The sequence below is a fragment of the Amia ocellicauda genome, chromosome 12 (genome assembly GCF_036373705.1).
Source record: "Amia ocellicauda isolate fAmiCal2 chromosome 12, fAmiCal2.hap1, whole genome shotgun sequence".
NCBI lineage: Eukaryota > Metazoa > Chordata > Actinopteri > Amiiformes > Amiidae > Amia > Amia ocellicauda.
In genome coordinates, this window is record NC_089861.1 from 2,077,256 (window position 1) to 2,098,172 (window position 20,917).

Here is a 20,917-nt window from a genome sequence, read left to right on the forward strand (position 1 = left end):
TTAGTGATTGCGCCTTGATTCCTCATTTATGATGGGGCTTTTCTCTGCAGCTCATTTCTTGCGGTTTGTCAATAAGTATAGGCTGTTTTTCTTCTCTTTACGCCCCTGGCATATTATGTATATACATCCTTTGCTATTGGCTTTGTGATGTCTGCTTTACAAGAGCTTACAATCCGACTGACAATTGCGATTTGTGTACATCAGTTGTTTACACAGGGTGGGATCTATCCCTGTCCATGGATTATTTTGTGTTTTTTTTATTCCGTGCTAAGGGCTTGTGAATTGTATTTCAAGAACTTGTTTCTGCTTGCACTGGAATTTTTTTTTTTACCTCGACTCCAGTTACACCACTCTCTGGTACTCATAAATTAGTAAAATCTTACCCCAAAATTAAAAAAGCTGATTGCAAAGTGTCTTTGTAGCACAGAAAGGGAATTGTCAACGTTTTTTGCATTAGTGGTCTGCAGGGGCTGGGGAAATAATTAAAAGTATCATTCTAATTATAATACAGATGTAATGGAAGAGCGAAGATGATTTTTTCAATTATTTCTAGGAGCAAACCTCAGAATCTGGATTCAGTCAAACCTCCTTATTCCTTCTGATCTAAAAATAAAAGATGGAATCACAGACCCAGCTGCTCACAGTTCGCACTCCTCCGAGGGTGAGAAGATATCGGGGGAACTATCTCTCGGTGGGAAATCAGGATAACTTTCACAAACCTCGTATGGTAATTTCCAGGCCTGCCCTGATGAAAGTCTACATGTGTGAGTCTATCACAGTAACTTGCCAATTCAGGATCAGAAATTGAGAATCTTAAACCTACTTTATTGCTCACTTTTTCCTCGTGATTTTGCTTCTTGCAGTACAGTAGTCACTGGGCACTGCAGATGTTTTGTGTTGTGGTTTGTTTGCTCTTTTCAGAGTTAGTTCTGTTTACATCAATAAAGATACTTTATAAATAGAACAGCTGAATCCCATGAAACCTCATTTTGTTATATCTCTGGTGGGGCTGGTCGGTAGATGGTGGCCTATTTGCGTGAGCGAACACCTGCCTGCAATTTAACAGATAAACAACCCAAAGTGCCGCGAATTCCTTGAGTACAGTTTGTTTTTTCAGCGGCTGTGGATGTTGCCTGCTGTTTATTAATACAGCGACTCGCTCGGTAGCTGAGGTCACGGCCGAGGATAGACTAGTCAGGAAGTCTGGTCATCTGGGCGTCTGTCATCCCGAGACGTGGCCGGATCGTGGGCCTTGACCAATAAACACTGGCCAGTGTCCTGCTGTCATGAGTTGGGTTTTATTGCATCTTTATGTTCTGAGAGTTCATTGCTGTTACAAATGGCAAAATCCTTTATTTATTTGTCTTTTGTATAGATACTTTCTCTATTTCTGTGTTATATTTACATATACATATGTGTACCTTAGTTTAGTGGAAATTAGTTAATTAATTTAGGATAGATGAAGCCATATTTACCATAAGTATTTGGCTGAAATGTCTGCATTTTCATGGTTTCAAATAATTTGTTGTTTACTGAACGAATTTCACTGGACCTCATTCACAAGACTTTACTCCTTACCGTGTTTGGTAAAATGGATGAAATCTCTGACACAACATGCCTGCATGCATTCAATTATAATATTAATTCAATTATTCTCAATTAGAAGGAGATTTTACACAACCATCAATAACCCCTACAGAGCCACCCTGTGCACCTCTGTTTGGTGGCAGTGGGGACGTCCGCTCAGTGTTGGAGATGACGTTGAGCCGCTAGGACACGTCTGTAACACGCCACGACAAGACACATATGCCTATGATCATTAATCGCCATGACCTGACAGGAGCCAGACTCGGCTCTGTCTGCTGGTGTGTTTCTGCCGACGCTGCAGTCCCCGCTCCCGAGTAACGGCAGGGCATCCATCATCACGGCCCTCGTGAAGTCTCGGAAGGGCCTCTGGGTTCCCCAACGTTATCCTTCTTTCCACCGAATCCTTTTTTTCCACACCTGCCGCACTGAAGCTACAGCGGATCGACACTGACTCGTAGGGTTTGAACTTTACCATCGTAGGTTTTGTAGTCATCTTCAGTTCTGGTTGGGAGGCAATGTGTGTTTGTTCCCATTATTTAGGAAGCCCTGCAAAGAAAGGGTTAAAGTAAATTGCATTATTGCATTTAGTGCATTTCTTAAATTGTTCTTAGTATCACATTTTCAGGGCTGTGTGGTGTTGTGCCACACATTAAAAATACATTTAAGTCTAATTTCACACTGAAGAAAACAACAACAAAACTGAAAAAAGCATTGTGTTGATAGTTTAATGTAACACGTGTGTCACGGGGGCCATGTCCTTCAGACCCACATAATTACCATCTCTGTTGCTGTGTGTTTTAATAGCAGGTGTGCCTCCAGAGAGGTCTTTATTTTCAGTACACAAGGTGTGTGTGCAAATGACACACTCCGACACGGAGAGCAAAGAGATCTAACTGGAAAAAAACCTAAAAAACATATAATACACTATGAAAATGCATCCATATATTGTGATCTATTTCCTCTGTCTTCGCTGTAGATTCTGCGGAGGCTTTTTCTCGAGGTCGTATGAGTATTACATTGCCGGCTCTGCCTTCTGAACAAACGCATCGTTCTGTGAAACCCGAGGTGCGTCTGATGTAAAAGGCCACCTGCTAATCCAGTCAAAATGCATCAGACAAAGAGACAGATTTAAGTGTTGACCCACCTGCTGACAGTGGCTTAAGAGTTTTTGTCAGGCGCTTCTTTCTTCCACCGAGAACACGTCTGTCGTTGGCTTTGTTTGAGCTGGTGGTTCAGAGTTTGGATGTATTCGGGGCCCCTAGTCTGTGAGATGTTTTAAACGTGCATGTGATAGATCTGATTTTATAACAGACATGAATGTCATGACTTGCTTTGATTGTACTGTATCGGGATAATCACAGGATGGTGGCTTCATGTATTGAAAAACGTGAAAAACGTGAATTGAAAAACAATTGTATAAAAAGTTGGAATTGCACTGATCACTCAAAGGATCCCAAACTGCTTCAATATTATGGTCTCTGCCAGTTCAAGATACCCGCTGTGTGTGTATAGAAGTGCCTCCCATTTTCAGCCCAAAACACACCTGCTTTTGTTTTGGGTTCCCGAACTCTGACCCTTGCTTAATTGTGGAGCAGGAAGACAGGCCTGCTGTGTTGACAGGCTTTTGAGTATTGGGCTCAAACTCCAGCTGGCAAAGCTCCTCTGCTCGAGACCTGCGAGTGATTTGTCTGGCCTGTCTGGAGGGGACGTTTATTTGACTGTTGCTTTCGTTGCATTTTCTGTGTTTCAGGTTCATGAACTGGTAAAAACAAAAATTAAAAATGGATCACTTATGAAGGGGGCACAGTGGTGTAGCTTGGGGGGTTGGGGTGGCAGGAGGGCAGGGATGAGTAATAGCCCTGATGTGAAAAACACAAACATTTTCATTCACCCACTTCTGGAGGAGTCTCTGTGTGTGACGCTGTGTGTCTTCCCCCCCCGTGTCGCAGGCGAACCCGAGTTCAAGTACATCGCCAACATGCACGGCAACGAGGCCGTGGGCCGGGAGCTGGTCATCTTCCTCGCCCGCCACCTGTGCAACGAGTACCAGCGCGGCAACCAGACCATCATCGACCTCATCCACAGCACGCGCATCCACCTGATGCCCTCCATGAACCCCGACGGCTTCGAGAAGGCCGCCTCGCAGGTACGCTGCCGGAGGACGAGGGCGATGTGTGTGCGTGGGTACGTGTGCGTGTGAAAGTAGGCTTGTGTGTGTGTGCACCTGAGGAAACATAAATGAATCAGCACACACACACACAAGCCTACTTTCATGCACATTGATCCTGGTGAATTACCGTAGGATTGTGACCCTTTTAGCATGGTTTTAATGTGGTTTTACTCATGTTTTACAACAGTTGCCTATAGCTGGGCCATTGGAATACCATGATTGATATTTCTAAGGCTGTAGTAGAGCAGGGTTTACTTACATTAGGAGTGTACTGAGGTCCTCTAAGTCTTCAGGTTCTCATTTCCTGCCCTGAACGTGATCTCTAACTGAATTCACAGTTGGCTTAATTGCGCAGTGAGCCCACATTCCCCGGACGTGAAGGTGCTGTTGATTGACCTGCTGATTGGTGCTGTTGATTGACAGAGGCCTGCTCACCCTCTCAGCAGGAGTCCACTGCCCTCGGGGTCCAGGACTGCCCCCCCACCCCCGTGTGTTTCCACACAGGAACATCTGTATTCACTACAGCTGTTGGACACATTCAAAAGTGTGTTCATTTATTTTTCTTTCTGCCATTCGTTTCTTTTTCTTTTTTGTTTCGTCAGCGATACTGACCTGCGGGGCTCGTTCTGTTCCCCGATTATATCAGCCAGTCCCGTAGCGTCTGTCCGTCGTCAGCGTTTTTATTTAGCAATCCAGTCCAGGTCAGGTCGAGCCCACGCTTTGCATTCGTCCCATCAGCCATGTGGAAGCTCAGCTAGGAGACGCTTCTGCCTGCTGTGTCTCCTACTGGAGCTGAACACCGAGGCACGCTGTCCCTTCAGCTCAGGGAATCGCACCGCAAATCAAAGCGTATTTCACCCACACCATAATGTATAGTTTGGGCACTTAAACCAAATATTTATTGTCTTTATTTAATTAGTATTATGAAGCTTGTCTGTTAATCTGACTAATATATATATATATATATATATATATATATATATATATATATATATATATATATATATATATATATATATATATATATATATATATACACACACATTTGGCGTCTAACAGGCACACAGACCGAGTTTATTCCGCCAGGTATCTTTCTGCCTCCTCTCCTCTCGCCGTGTCGTTGTTCCCCGCCACTCAGGCTGTCTGCCAGGCCCAGACAGAGACAGAGGAGCCCAGTGTCGGTGAAACGTCCGCAGAGACCAGCCCAGTCTGGCAGTCTCAGATACAGATGCCAGCCACGGCACTCCGGTTAACATGATCTGCCAAGGATGTCCGCAGACACGGCAAACTGCGCTAAGTCTGTCGCTTTTGTGCCTGGATTCAAAAACGGCAGCCCTGCAGACTCCAGGCTCTTAAGACGCATGAAAGAGTGACTTTTACCTGACAGGCTTTTGTTCGGGTGTTTTTATTATGCTGCTGAAGCTGATTCGGGGTGGCATTGATTCCCACATTTCCCAGCAGATTCCAGACCCCTCTGATATCTGTTCATGTTAGCCTTTTAAGACTTCAGTCACCATCTCTCTCTTCCTTTCTCTCTCTCCCTCTCCCTCTCCCTCTGTCTGTCACATTCTCCATCTTTCTCTCTCTGTGTCCCTCACATTCTCTTTCTCTCTCTCTCTCAATACTGCCTAATGCAAACAGTCAGCCTCGCATTATTTAAAACCGTCACCTGGTCCTGCCGATTGCCTCTTTCCGCAGCAGGAGAATGAATGTTCGCACTGTGTCCCCGTTGAATGTCGTCCTCGGAGAGAAGCACTCACCGCGACACTCTCACTTTTAATCTTTTCTTTTCGTTTTTTTGTTGTTGTTGGAAAGGTTTAGCGATGTGGGGAGAGGAACAATCTTTCCACTTGCGATAAATGGTCCCAGATGCTGCGAGGTGCCGTGATTTTGAGCGAAGGCAGAGACGCAGCCCCCGTGCATTTCCTGTCGTTTCTGGGGGCCCGTAATTGGCCGTCTTGAGGGCTGGAAGAATCAGATTTTCAGTCACTGTCACCTGAAGTGATCATGAAGCCTAAAATCGACCCCCTGTCTTCCTGCACGGCCCCAGCAGCGATGAAGGCTACAGTGTTACATATTTCTCAGTACCCTAGACTGTGAGATAGATTTAACCACAACCAAACACACTCTGCTGATCTGGAGTCATCCTGGAGACTCTTGAACGGTCTATAAATATGAAATCAAAAATACTGTAGGGCTTGATTAGATGTTTACCACTAAGGAATAAACTATTAGTAGGATGGTCTCTGATGTAGGTGGTTGTAATATCTGTATCACCAGGACTGGAGGAAGCCCACTGAGTAAACCATCACTATGCGACACCTCCGGGTCTCCATCGGGCCGCAGACTCGGGGAGAGTTTTACAGACGCACACACCCTGTGTTCGCTCATGTCTCGGTGTTAATTTGCACGAGTGGAAGCTGCTGTCTGTGCACCTGGCAGTGGTTTTGATAAAGGGCTCTTCTCCTCAGCCCGGCGACCTGAAGGACTGGTTCGTGGGCCGCAGTAACGCCCAGGGCATCGACCTCAACAGGAACTTCCCCGATCTGGACCGGATCGTGTACGTCAACGAGAAGGAGGGCGGCGCCAACAATCACCTCCTGAAGAACATGAAGAAAGCCGTGGACCAGAACACCAAGGTAGTGTCATATCCAAATAAAATACCAAGCCAAGCAAATTGTGATTCCCTACACAGTACTGACATGAATTGAATGAATTAGTGTTGCTATAATAAAACAAAGCAATGTAGTGCAATTTAATGGCAGAAAGTTCAGCCTCTTATCTATGCATATAGTTAAAAAGTCACAGTTACTACTAATAGACAGAATAGTAATCATAATCATCATAATATTAACAAGTGCTTACTGCAGTTATTTGTATACAACACAATTCCTGAGGATATTATCGAGCAGCAGCACAGATGCTGTCCACATTTGCCCCGGGAGTGGAATGGCAGTGTTTTTGTGTCCGTGTGTGCAGCTCGCCCCAGAGACCAAGTCCGTGATCCACTGGCTGATGGACATCCCCTTCGTCCTCTCGGCCAACCTGCACGGCGGGGACATCGTGGCCAACTACCCCTACGATGAGACACGCAGCGGTAAGGAGACGTGCGTCCCGGCAGCATTAGACCTGCGTGGCTCTAGTTGGCACACTGAGGTGTTGCTTGGTCCCGTTCGAGAGAGTGTCAAGCATCGCGGGCCGAGGCCACAACCTCACGAGACGGGCTTCCCTCAGATGGTTTAAGATCTGAGGGTCTTGTGTGTGGGTTGGGTTTGGGGTGGAGTTTGACAAGGTTTCGTGATGGCGGTGTGGCTCAGCACTGGGTACACTGGGTATGCACTCTCTGCTGTGTGTGGTAATGCACATTGCAGCGCTTTGTGTACATGTGATCCTGCATTTTACAAAGCTCTTTGGATACAGAGAGAATGGCTGTTTTCACAGTGTAGGGAAAAATACATAAGCCATTTCAGTTCACAAACATTCACCCACCCACACACGCACACACACACACACACACACATTCTCTCTCTCTCTCTTGTCTCTGTCTCACTCACCTGCCTTCTCTCGCCCCGTGCGTCCGTGTGTGACTCCAGGCTCCGTCCATGAGTACAGCGCCAGCCCAGACGATGCCACCTTTAAGAGCCTGGCCCGGGCCTACTCCAGCTACAACCCCGTCATGTCCAACCCCCACCGGGCGCCCTGCCGCAAGAACGACGACGACAGCAGCTTCGACGAGGGCATCACCAATGGGGGCGCCTGGTACAGCGTGCCTGGAGGTGAGCTGGGCTTCCTCTTCCTCACAGAAATGCCACGTAAAATCACAGACCATTAACGAATGTGGACACCAGCCACTGATCGAACTGTACTTAAAGATAGTATCGAATGTTTCAGGCAGGATATGAGATGAATTAAAATTCACTGTATTCGCTGCTGTACAGGTGTGTGGGTGTATATCTCTCAGAGCTAAAACAAGCTCGCTCTCTCTCCCTCCCTCCCTCCCTCTCTCGCTCTCTCTTCCTCTCTCTCCCCCTCTCTACAGGGATGCAGGATTTCAACTACCTCAGCAGTAACTGCTTCGAGATCACGCTGGAGCTGAGCTGTGACAAATTCCCAGCCGAAGACACCCTGAAGATGTACTGGGACCAGAACAAGGACTCTCTGATCAACTACATCGAGCAGGTGGGTGTGCGCTGGATCGTTAAAACGTATTCTCATCTGACTGTCCAGCTTGAAGGATTGAATGATGTTGATGAGAGACATGATCTTATTTTATCTGATTATGATAAATATCTCACCCCAACGGCAGGTTTTTCTGCCTAATTAATGTGGGGGTTTCCACACTTTATTTACGTCTTCTTTTCTGAACAGTGTGCTAGAAATAATCTGGCCTAGAATATACACAGTATTTTGAAGACTATTATAGAATGAAAACGAGTGAAGACGTGTTTGTCAGGAAAGCTGAGAAGATAAACGGGGCACGTATCTGTAAAATTTAGCCATTTGTTCCTGTTAAATTAAAAAACTAACTGTTGGTACAGAGTGAGACACAAGCTGGCACACTTGATCTGCAATTAGTGATCTGAACATTTTATAGGACACTTTTCTTTCAGATTTAGTTTTTTATTCCCTGATTGGAAGAAATCAAGTGTGAACTCTTTGTGTTGGACCATTTGGTGGCGGCGTCCCTCTGTCCGTCCTGTGAGACGTCCTGGCGGCGTGGCGCTCAGTTTGCCCCGCTCTGACGCACCCCTGTTGCCGCTCCGTGTTTGATTTGCCGTGTCCCCTGCTTGGTCCGTGCAGGTCCATCGCGGGGTGAAGGGATTTGTGCGAGACCTTCAGGGCAACCCCATCTCCAATGCCTCCATCTCCGTGGAGGGCATCGACCACGACATCACCTCCGGTAATGACCCACTCTTAACCGGACCACCCCGCTCTCTCGCTTCCTCCTCGCTCGCCCCGCACACCTGGAGAGACCACCAGGACCTCCTCAAGACACGTCTGATCAGATTAGCCCTGCTGCCATGCATACTGATCTGATTTTGAGGCTTAATTTTAGCATTCCTACTCCTAATTCACTGATGTTTTGAATACTGATTGCATTTCAGTGTTTCTAAAGGCTTGTAAATTGCCACAGATTAAAGGAAGGCTTATCAATGTCATAACACAACTATGATTGCATACAGTGTACTTTGCTGCCACCTACTGGACAACTGACACAAGTACAGAATACAGAATACATAGATGATTTTTGTTTATCTTTTTCCTTCCTCTTTTGATTGCACACAAGCGTCACATCTAGAGTACATAATTCCCGAAGCCTGAAACCTCATTCTGAGCTCAAACTCTTGTCCGTGTGGTTTATATAAAATGCTCCGTGTGCCGCCACTTTCCGGACCATTAACAGTGTGAATAACGACGGCGGCAGTCTGAGCGGTCTGGTGAGTGACTGTGTGTGTGGTGTATGTCGTACAGTACCGCTGTCTCAAAGCCACGTGTTTCTTTCAGCGAAGGACGGCGATTACTGGCGGCTGCTGGCACCCGGTAACTACAAGGTCTCCGCCTCGGCGCCAGGGTACCTGACAGTCATTAAGAAAGTGGCCGTGCCCTCCAGCCCCGCAGCCAGGGTGAGCGGTCATGTGACGGGGGGTCTTCGCACTCTGGGGGGGTTTGTCAGAGTTTAGTGTTAATATGTGCGGCTCTATAGAGGTTGGTGTTTTATATAGTGGAGCAGAAAAGGCTTATTCTTATATATGTGTTTGTGTGTCAGTGTATCTGTGAGTGTGTGTGTGTGTGTGTGTGTGTAGGGGTGTTTGTGTGTGTGTGTATCTGTGTTTATATGTGTGTGTGTGTGTGTGTGTGTAAGTGTGTGTATCTGTGTTTATATGCGTGTGTGTAGGTGTGCGTATGTGAGTGTATCTTTTTGTGTGTAGGTGTGTGTGTGTATCTGTGTTTATATGCGTGTGTAGGTGTGTGTGTCTGTGTATCTATGTGTTTATGTGTGTATGTGTGTATCTATGTTTATATATGTGTGTGTGTGTGTGTGCGTGTGTCCTGTATCTCTCTCTGCTGTTTGCAAATCTAAAAATCGTTCCAGAAGAACAGTTTCTTTGAAGACACTGAACGCTAACCATCGTTTAACTCAGTGTCAGCAGTCGATTCACGACTTCAGAGTAACTAATTTCTTCTCTTCTCTTTTCTGTCTTTTCTTTTGCCCAGGTGGATTTCGAGTTGGAGTCTCTGGTCGAGAGAAAGGAGGAGGAGAAAGAGGAGCTCATGGACTGGTGGAAGATGATGTCAGAGACCTTGAATTTTTGAACGCGAAGTTCGTGAAGTCAATGTAAAGTGTGTTTAGCCGTCTGTGTTTTAGCCACATTTCCTAAAACCACCGTGTCTTTAGTTGGTTCAGTTGTAGTTGTAGTGGGAGTGTGCTGGGCCGCTCGCAGGCTTCGAGGGGGAAATGTCATTCGCTCACCGTCGCACTGACCTGCAATTCAGGGACCGCTGCGAGCAGCCTGAGAAGAGCACAGGATTCAGTCTTATTTTTCACGTTTTGTTTAGTTTCTTCTGTGATTTATTGTGTTCCTTATTGTACACGTTGAATTTCTTCAGTAACCATGAATCCACTCACTCTGAGACCCGATAGTCGGCCACAGATGTTTGGACTGTGAGTCTGTTATTTAAATTTCAGAGAATGACGATTAAGTAAACATGCAGTGTTGAGCTGTTATCTTGTAGGATTTAACTGTATTTCAGTGTCATGTTCTTGTCTCCTTTATTACACATGTATTTGTGCTGTAAAAAGTAATAATTTGTTTAATATCTACAGAGCTTTAGAGGAACTATAAATTAATTTACTATGAAAAGAGTACTACTACCTTGTCTAAAGTAAGTGTCTTTTCTATGTCTCTAGTGAGGGCTGTGTTGATGTCTATCGATGGGACACATGTATTACAGTACGACGTGAGCACTATTACTAGGCATTTTGCATTTCTATTATTTTCCACAGGCTGTGAAAGTGTTACTAGGTAACCACACACGTGTCACGTGTTCACAGATATACAAGAACTAGTCGTTCTCACATTACAACAGTTACAAATTCGTAACCCGTCATCTCACTGCTCTTAATTAAAACCTAAACAACGTACAAAAAGGAGCATAGGTTTGCCGAATGTACATACAGTGTGTAATTGTCACTCAATGGTCTGATTCTGTAATAAGAAATTCAGAAAAAGAAACTGGTACGAAAACAACTGACAACACGAGATTCATCACATGGCATCTCCTCCTTCATCCTGCTTGACTTACCGACTGACTTTGGGATGTTTCGAGTGCAAAATTCGCCCTCACGGTGAAAAACGTCGTAAATATATATTTTGTAACATTGAATGTAACAAACAAAATTTTAAACTTTGCCTTTTAATGATTTATTTCCTTCAGTTCATTTATGGAAACCTCTCCTGTAAGTGAACTTTAATGACACAGAACGTGTTCAGTTTAAACCTGTGATGTAAACGATTACCCAGAGTTCTTTGGGGGAATGTTGGGAAAGATTCTGGAACCCTGACTGGACTTTCAAGTGAATCTTAATATCTTTAAAAGCCATTTATTTATGTATCGCTGCTCAGACGCCCCGCATTCACGCGCTGCACCGTTGTATGTGTTGTCGTCCTGCTTGAGGTCTGGTTCCGATCACTATTGTGTTGCCGTGACTTTCTTGTGATGTGAGTGACATCTCGCTTTCCACGCACCTTGTCTGTGATCTGATCAACAGGTTTTACGTTTCCGTCTCTCGTAGCTGGGGATCTTGATGTCAAACCAAGTTGCACTGAATAAAAAAACGGAATAAACTTTCTCAGAATTGCTGCCATGATTATTTTTTCCTGCCGAGCGTCATCAAGAAGTTTGGGCGACACATCACTGTACCCTCCCCTGTACTCAGTGACCCTCACTCCCTGTGCGCACATAGCCTTGGATTCCTGTAGTTTCCAGTCAATGTATGTCTGTGGATTCGGAGCTGCTTAAGAAAGTGTCCAATGGAGAGGAGCCCATTCGCCCCATCATGCTCGTTTGGTGTCCATTAATAACTAAGTGATCAAGGATCCTATCCAGTCTGTTTTTGAATGTTCCCAAATTGTCTCTTCAGCCACATCGCTGGGGAGTTTGTTCAGATTGTGACGCCTCTCTGTGTGAAGAAGTGTCTAATGTTCAGAGCAAAACATAAGGGTCAGATCAGGGGCCAAACCGAGATGGTAAATATGGGGAGTTTGTTTACAGAGTTGTCATTAAGGTGTCATTAAGGTGTTCACGTGTCCGTGTGCTGCTGGCTCTCTTCTAAGAGACGATAATCTCTGATGCTGACAGGGATGGAGCAGTTTGCGTTGCTGAGACGGAGCTGTGGATCAGTGGGTCAGAACCGGAGCCGCGGTACAAAGAGCTGCACAGACAGAGTTCATACACAGGGTTGTTGTTAAGGACCTATACAAGTTCAACCAAAACTGCATATTTCTGATAATCAAATACTTCCCAGGGTTACATACAGAGCTCATATTTAGCATTTATAAATTGGGGGGCTGACTTTATTTGGACATTATTAGTTGTGTATCAGAATTATGCATATTTTTAAAAATTGTATACTTCTTTTATAATAATTTGAAAATAATTTGGAACTTGTTTGTGTCCCCCCCAGAGAGACCCGTTTAATGGTACGGGTCTATGTACAATCATCATGTATAATTCTGATTGACAGATTACCTGAAGGAGTTTAATGCTCCCCCAGGCCAGTGCATTGGAATTAAAATGAAATTAAAATATTAAATCCATTTCAGATTGATTGGAGTGTTTTTCTGCCACAGTTTGAGTCCATACAAAATACACATTAACACCTGCACAACTGAGGAACCCACCCAAAGCCAAGTTTCACACACAATTAAGAAAGAAAACAAGCCCAGTTGGGCATGAAACCAATTGAAGGTGGTGCTCAGAGAAGTTTGGTTTGGAACTGATTTTAATAAGAAACAAAGCATATAGTGAAAGCATTTGGCAAAGTGACACAATTTGGCTCAACAGGTAATCCCACAACACATTTATGGGTATAAGAACATAAGAAAGTGTCCAATCGAGAGGAGCCCATTCGACCCATCGTGCTCGTTTGGTGTCCATTAATAACTAAGTGATCAAGGATCCTATCCAGTCTGTTTCTGAATGTTCCCAAATTGTCTCTTCAGCCACATCGCTGGGGAGTTTGTTCAGATTGTGACGCCTCTCTGTGTGAAGAAGTGTCTCCTGTTTTCTGTCTTGAATGCCTTGAAGCCCAATTTCCATTTGTGTCCCCGGGTGCGTGTGTCCCTGCTGATCTGGAAAAGCTCCTCTGGTTTGATGTGGTCGATGCCTTTCATGATTTTGAAGACTTGGATCAAGTCCCCACGTAGTCTCCTCTGTTCCAGGGTGAAAAGGTTCAGGTCCTCAGTCTCTCAGTAGGACATTCCCTTCAGACCTGGCACATACATGCAAGCTAGTTTTGTGTTTCATGTTATTTTTGTTCATGTTAATAAACCACGTACTGAACGTTCTCTGGGTTAATATGTCTTGTGCTTATACTAATGAATGATGACTCCTTTAGCCCTCCCATAAGTCAATATAGGGGACACTTTTTTACACGTGTATGTAGCGTTTTAGTGGAAACCACCCCCATATGTAGTATTTTAAAATATTTTTTTATTGCACATGGTTTATAAGAGGAAGTGCTCATCGATACCACAAAATATACATGACACTGATTACTGGACACTTTGAAGTTCTGCAAACGTCTTGAAATAAATCGCATGCATTCAACTGCAGTTAATAAGAAGGCTATCCTTATGTGAAAAAGTGACAGCGTGCTTTTGGGAAATCAGGTTTAAAGCACTGAGCTACCTCAAAATCAGAGTTCACACACAGATGCTATTGGGTATCGGTCAGCTGACCGCTCTCTCTCTTTTTATCTGATGATAACTTTGGAAGTGCGGAGCCGTCGCAAAGTCCAAGCGCTTCACTACTTCCTCCCAGGCCTCGCAAATATACAGTTACTGGGGAACTGCGGGGCTGACATCGAGTGAAGTCAGATCCTCACCGCTGGGCCCTGGAGTTTAGAGGAACAGATAGCCGACCGAAACTCAGAAAGGCAGATAAGACCAGAAAGGGGAACATGTCTGCTACAGTTGGATGAACTGATTTCCCCCTCCAGCGGATTCCTAATTATAACCAAGAAGAGAGTCAGCCCGGGCACTTCCATGCTGCCCGCTGTCGCTCGCTGTTCACCGTTATTGCAGCAGGATCAGTCCAGTAATGAAGGTCAGAGACATGAACAGTGTCGGTTTGGTTGAAGCTCCAGGACTGGATTAAAGTGAAAATCGGTCAAGGCCCATTTCATGTGAACAGAAGAAGTGATGACTTCAGTAATAATGATAATTATGATTTGGTTCTTCGTGATTGTGTGAAGTATGTATACAGTCTTAAAAGAGAATTGTCTTGTTATTATGTATTTATTTGTTTACTTATGAACAAGGAAATCTTTACCGATCACAGCACCGACACAGAAGGATGTTTACTCTATGAAAAATGTATTAAAGCCACTAACTGCCTTCAAAACACCAAAAGCTTCCACACAAAGAAAACACCAGAGCACAGCTTTCTGAGATACAGGTTTATGAACACAAAATCAATAATAAATAGAGCCCCAAAGCGGCGGGATGCACAGATCGATAGAAAGACTATACCATTATTCATCTGGGTCCCCATTAGCATTCAGAGATCAATAGTATTGAGCAGAGACCTTCCAAAGGTTAGGCAGACGACACGTAAGGACACGGCAGCAACACATTACACCAGCGCCTCTGTTTGAAACGGCAAAGTCTACGAGGTTCTGTATAATATTATCAATGCTCAGTCCTTGGAGCAAATAAGTGTAAGCTAGTAAGGAGCTGGGAATCTTAAGTAATTTATAAAGTGTGTGGGTGTGTTTATCTGCTTTTTTAACAGCATCTAATATCATCTTAATGTTATTATACGACTGGTTATTTTACTGTCAGTTCCAACCCAGACCTTGTGGAGGACCAACAGTTGTCTTTTCTGCAAGAGAAAAAAACAGGAGGTTGACACTGATGTGCAGAAAGTTCGGATATGGAATCAAATCTCGATGGGCTGTTGCTTTTGGTGCTTCCGTTTTTGTCTGGTACTTGAGGACGAGTTTGTGGCGGCTGGAAGCTCTTCCTCTGGACTCTCCGACAGGCCGCTCGTCCCTTCCCATTCGTCCTCCCTTTGAGGCAGCGACTGGACGCTGATGACAGACACCCCCGAGTCTCTGGACAGGGTGGTGCTGGTCTTCGCCTTCAGCTCCCTGAAACCGAGCCTGCCTGGCTCGAAGTGGTCTGGGAAAGCCGCGGACATGTGGTCTTTGCTGGAATCTGAGAAGTACCTGGAATGCTTGGCTCGTCTCAGGGTGGAGGACAGGGAGCTGGCCATGCACTCGCAGGCACTGCCACGCTTGGCGCAGATGCAGGCGCCGGCGGAGTAGCGGGGCGTGTCGTACACGCCTTCGTTGTCTTTGCGCTTTAAGTTTTCCAGGGACTCTCGGCAGGTCCTCATGTCCACGTAGGGTGACCAGGCCGCGTAATCGGACGAGAGATCCACCCCCGACCAGGTCTCCTGGCTCTTGTCCTGCGACACTCTGGATGTGCGCTCCCTGCTTGACAGCGTGTCCTCGTAGTCCGGAGGGGTGTAGTGCTTGAAGAGACTGGGCACGGATGACTGGGATTGGAAACTGGGGACTCTGCTGGCAGGGGAGACCTGGGAGGAAGGTCTCTGTGTCTCATTGACATCCAGTTTGAGAGAAGACTGCCTTGTAGGTGCCGCGCTGTCGATGGGTCCGATATCTACCTTTTCAGGCTGCGATCCATTTGTGTCCCACAACTCATGTGTCCCGTGGAAAGTTACCCGTTCGTAGATGGTATCCTTCTCTATGAGCTTCTTCCAGATCTTTAGAGGAGACAAATTTTGGTTAGCATCATTCCTCAGCCTCATGCTGACAACTCGACACACAGTGGAAGAGACAGAGTATTGTTTCCTGGGACTAGCTTTGATATTAATACAATATCTAGTGTCCTAGTTCTACACAACTGGGGTTTTGTGCATATTTTATACAACATTAATTTCACATGGGAAGAAAATAATGCAAAAGTCTAATTGTATTGAGTCAGCAACATTAATACTGAGTTCTTTATTTTCATATGTCATTCCAGATTATAATCAGAGACGTACTTTCCTGTCATTAAATAAAGTGGTAATCTACTGCAATTAAGTCATCATTAAAATCCGGTGAATTTGCTGAGAAGAACATTTTGTTTCTTTAAAATTGACGTATTTATAGACCATTTATTTATAAACAATTGAAAAGTGATTCTAATATGCTGTAATCAAGCATGGACATTAAGACTCGATCTTAATTACTGACGTGACGTATAGCAACAGTTTACAAATCTTTGGCTGTTGCGGTTTTTTTTTAACTGTGTAATTGTAGACATACCTTTCTGAGTCTCATGGTTAGGAGGACGATGCCCAGCACACTGGTGATGCTAAGAATGACGGCCGCGCTGAGCAAGGCCAGCACCACTATTTCAAACAGGTTGTTGGACAACAGGGTCGGATTTGGAGTTGAACTTTGACTTTGCACAGGTACCTGAAACAGACACACACAATACGACCCTTTAATGTAGAAATCTGAGATAATCTTGTTACTCGATAGTGAGGAGAACTTTCCACCACGTTTCATTATGTGTCACAACCCAAGCACGATGGGTCGAATGGCCTCCTCTCGTTTGTAAACAACATAAGTTCGTTGACATGCTGTCACTCACACCTGTCTGCATCCCGCCCTGCAACGCTCCAGGCTTTTCTAATTGGCTGTGGGCTGTGAAATCATAGACGTTCTTCCATTTTAACGAGTTTTCAAAGTGGTTATACTGGGTTAAAGAGGGGTAAGAGGTGACCCTAAACACACCAAATTACTCGATACTAAACTTCTGCCCTGTACTTTTGACTGTCAATACTTCAATTCCAAAATAAGTTTGAATCTATTTTTGTACCTATTTTCATGAGCTCTTATTCCTTTGCTGACTGAGCTTTAGGAAAATGGACATCAACATTGTTTAGATGCCCACCGATCCCTGGGCGGAGAGGAAGTTGCGTCTCTCGGGTGTGACTGCACAGTGACGCAGCTGTCCTCCACAACATCTGTTAACGAGTTTAACGAGCACAACTGCTCTCCGCCCTGCCATGACGTCAAACAGCACATCTGCTCCTGCTTCTGCTTCTCGGACAGCATCCACGACATTTAAATGTGACATTATTAGCGTTCAGATACTCTCTCGATATTGCATGAATACATTTTGTCCCATTTTTGGTGGTACACGGGTGGGTAGAGATGGAGCAGTAACATCAGGTTAAAGGGTCTGCAGTACTGTAAACACATGCATGTGTATCTGTCTACCTACACATGCATTCATTCAGACATAGCACGGCTCTTCTACATAAGTACATTATGTGAGTTTCCAGATAACCACACTAGCACTGTTTTCACCTCTTCAAAACATGTTTTAATTACAATGTTTCATAAACTGAACAACAAAGAAATACAATGTAAATAACATAAACGTTCTTAAAGCCTGCTGAGTCACTTAATCACTATTAATTACAGCTTAACAGTGTGTTACCAATCAAGTAAAAAGCACTGTTTTCTCACGAGGGCCGAGCAGAAGGACATACAGTGCAGGTCTGCCTTTCTCCCAGAACCCCAAAAAAGGGGAAGCATGCCAGGGAACGTCAAATGACACACAATTTAGGAAGCAATTTTAATATAAACAATATTTCAATATCCCCCTTGCAATATTTCAGTGATTTTTTTAACCCCTTGCCCTCCAGCATTTATAATAATGTCTGTCAAATGTAAGCAATAGTTAATTTAATAAAGCAACACCAATTAAGGATGTGATAAACGAGGTAATAGAAAGGATCTCCCTCAGTCGTTACGTTTAATTTTAACACCACTGTCACACTCAGTCATGGCCATCCACCCTCTAGCTATCAACTTCTAAATAATCGCTAGACATATAGAGAAAATAATCATATCATATCATATTATAGAATATAATCATATTTAACCTGAACAAATACAAGAGGTATTACAAATGACTAACATACATACATACATACATACATACATACATACATATATATACATAATACATACATTTAAAAAACTCTTACCATCAGGTACATCAGGTATACAAATATTATTCTTCCCATTATTTCCTGAGGTGTTTCGAGAGACAGTCCGGCTCCAGAGAACAGGGGTTTTGAGTCTGATTTCGGAAGTTCACGGTTTAAATCTGTGGAAAGAGGAACAATGAAGCACAAACAGCTCACCGTATTCCCCGCGCTTCACTCGCACTGCACTTCCCGTAACGGATGCCTTCTCAGTCAGGTATATCACTTGAAAGACAAGGGATTAAGTTTTGTCCATTAGATTTAAAATCTCACTTTCACGATACAAATCATTTGCCTAAAATGGAAAAGATAAACTTGAGATGGAATTTTCCACTGTGAAAGTTGGAGCAATGCTCGCCCTCACTGCTGGAAGGCCCAGATTGTGAATGTGTTTTGTTTCACTCATACCAACCACACTTTTATATTTCTACATTGAAACACTGAACTTCATTGTCACCAAACCAGAGACCCTTTTGACAAACCTGTTTCAGATCAACCACATGCTACTATTCCTGAGCCACAGAGGATCTTTTTACTCTTACTCTGTTTAGATATTGTAATATATATATTTACATTATTCTCTTGTCAAGATGGTCTCTGGCATTTCCTTCAAGGACTGAAACAGTTTCACAGGTCCTGCTGAAGACGTGGCTGTGTTTTCATTACAGCAGATTGCTATTATTCCTCTCTTATTTGTGACACAGAACATTTCAGAGAGAACATGTGGATCGGAAAGACTTGCTGGGATTTTACGTGTGTATCTGTTGTCTTACTCTCTACACACTGTCTGTGCGCACCTCTCTGAGCACCTGACTGTCACTTTCTCACCTGGAGGCAGTGCGTTTGGGAGAAACCACCCAGGCCTCACGTGTGCCGTACTGAAGCAGTGCTGCTGTGAGGAGACGCTTTGCGGGGCTGTGGACCGGGGCATTGAAGAGATGGAGCAGCAGACTGACTCCCAGTTTCTGTCCTCAGTAACACAGTGACTCTGACGTTCATGGCGCATGTTGTCCCAGTAGGTGGAGGCCGCAGTGCTTTATCACCCAGCTCCCTGGAGAAGCAGCTGGATTTCATTACACGACACCCAAGAATCTGTCTGGATGGGTCCTCCCTGTCCAGAGAGAGAGAGAGAGAGAGAGAGAGATTTTCTATCAACTTCATGTTTCAGGTCTTGGTAGAATTCATTTTGTCCACCTTCCCCTTGCAATAATTAATCTGTCACAATAACTCGTAGCTTCTTTCAATGTAGAGCATACTCCTGCAAAACAACAACACAACAACAACAACAATAATAATCGATAATAATAATAAGAGGCATGTATTTTGTAAAATAACAATATCTAATATGAGTCCCAGTGAAAATACAAAAAGCTGTGTAAAATATGTAATGAATATGTTTAGTCTCCTTACTTTGGGTCGTTCAATTTATAAGGTTATTTTTATCTCACTGTATATAAAATATTTACACTTTTCCACAGGATTCAAACAAACACACGATTGCCTATTTGCGTTTCTCAAAAATGCCAAGACTGTGAAACCTGTTTTTGCCACAAGGGGGCGCGATCGTCTAAATGCACCGAGGAGTTTGAAGATGGTGAGGAAGACCCCTCCCCTATGTGTGAGCCTCTGCGTCTGCACTGACCATTTTCACGAAACATTGAATCAAATATCACACACATACAGCACAAGGGATACAGTGTCAGAAACTTGAAATCGATGAACACCTCCACTAGAAGGCACACTCTGCTCAGACATGTTGGCCAGCAGTCTCCTCCCCCTGCAAATCATGGTCACTTGTTCTTACAGTTGCATTGTCTCATCAAAAGGTTGATACACAACCACTGTACTGTACATATAAATATAAAAGATGAGCCACAGCTTGTGCAATTTTATTGCACATTTCCTTTTAGAAACAGAGTTAAGCGTAAAGAGCTGACGTCAGATGGACTTTTCCTAATTTCCCACGGACCTTTAGAATCAGGATGAGACCGGTGTTAGTCATCCACCGAGCGCCGTGTGTCACGCAATGCTCAGCAGGCAGACGCAGCCTGTGACACGGGGACCTCAGTCATTAGCACTTACCACACCGTTGACTCTGCCAGAGAGTGTCTCAATGGGGTGTGGGTCATGGGACACTGTGTGCATCGCCTCACACTGAGCGTCAATGGTCTTCCTCAGACGGTATTGTTCGCAGGATAAACACACACAGAGATGACAGAACCCGCTGAGGAGGAGTTTGATAAAAATATATCTTTTAATAATGAAAAAAAGACTACAAACAATGTGATTATTGATTTGCTTTGACTGAGAAATTCAACAAATCTTCCACAGCACAGGGGTCAGCCAGTCTCGAGTCAAAATTGGGTTTTGGTCAACTTTGGTCTTTGTCCTGATCTCTATCTTGATAATCTACTTTTTTATGTCTTAATTGTTGTTTCTATGACCTCATGTTTCCAGCCAGGAGGAAATTATATGTCTTCTAAACTGGCCAATGTCTGAATCAAAGTCAGGGATGAAAATCATGACACGTGCTATAGCGTTGGGTGTCAATCCGGCCCCTACAACACAATATGGACTCTTAGTTCAACTCTTAAACTCAGTTTGTCATGTTCTGAGTGAGATCTCCACAGACCACAGCTACTGGGTGTGGAGGAAAAACAGATCCCAGTAAAGCTCCGCTCAGAGTCCGCTCCCACACCCCGGTGATTTGACAGTCCACTGAAGCATGACTTTCGACAGCATCTCTGCATCCAACAGCCCACTCAGCCGAGACACCGCCAAGCCCCCGAAACCAGACAGCCGTCAGCTGCAATTGGAAATGACTGGGCCAGTGCTCTTTGGGACTTCACATACGTGCATACG

At 44.4% G+C, this 20,917-nt stretch overlaps 2 protein-coding genes across 2 annotated transcripts in view; one reads left to right on the plus strand and one right to left on the minus strand.

The window, feature by feature from the left end:
- The window catches only part of cpe (carboxypeptidase E), a 31,378-nt gene extending 19,763 nt beyond the window's left edge, over positions 1-11,615 (plus strand). The window contains exons 2-9 of the mRNA XM_066718055.1: positions 3,537-3,733; positions 6,229-6,396; positions 6,737-6,854; positions 7,351-7,533; positions 7,797-7,936; positions 8,558-8,657; positions 9,263-9,381; positions 9,974-11,615. Coding sequence (XP_066574152.1) covers positions 3,537-3,733; positions 6,229-6,396; positions 6,737-6,854; positions 7,351-7,533; positions 7,797-7,936; positions 8,558-8,657; positions 9,263-9,381; positions 9,974-10,072 — 1,124 coding nt within the window. The 3' untranslated portion in view covers positions 10,073-11,615. The remainder of the gene's footprint in view (positions 1-3,536; positions 3,734-6,228; positions 6,397-6,736; positions 6,855-7,350; positions 7,534-7,796; positions 7,937-8,557; positions 8,658-9,262; positions 9,382-9,973) is intronic.
- Positions 11,616-13,234: 1,619 nt separating this feature from the next.
- LOC136764208 (uncharacterized) lies at positions 13,235-18,173 on the minus strand. The gene is made up of 3 exons (XM_066718056.1): positions 18,056-18,173; positions 16,317-16,469; positions 13,235-15,769 (listed from the first exon to the last, which is right to left on the minus strand). Exons 1-3 carry the CDS (start codon positions 18,092-18,094, stop codon positions 14,921-14,923), a joined length of 1,041 nt encoding a protein of 346 aa, XP_066574153.1. The 5' UTR covers positions 18,095-18,173; the 3' UTR covers positions 13,235-14,920.
- Between the last annotated feature and the right edge of the window lie 2,744 nt (positions 18,174-20,917).

Coding starts and splice junctions, on each gene's coding strand:
- LOC136764208 (XM_066718056.1), bottom strand. CDS start 18,094: ATGGGAAGAATAATATTTGTATACCTGATGTACCTGATG. Junction 16,470..18,055: donor TATACCTGATGTACCTGATG/GTAAGAGTTTTT, acceptor TGTCTGTTTCAG/GTACCTGTGCAAAGTCAAAG. Junction 15,770..16,316: donor TAACCATGAGACTCAGAAAG/GTATGTCTACAA, acceptor TCTCCTCTAAAG/ATCTGGAAGAAGCTCATAGA.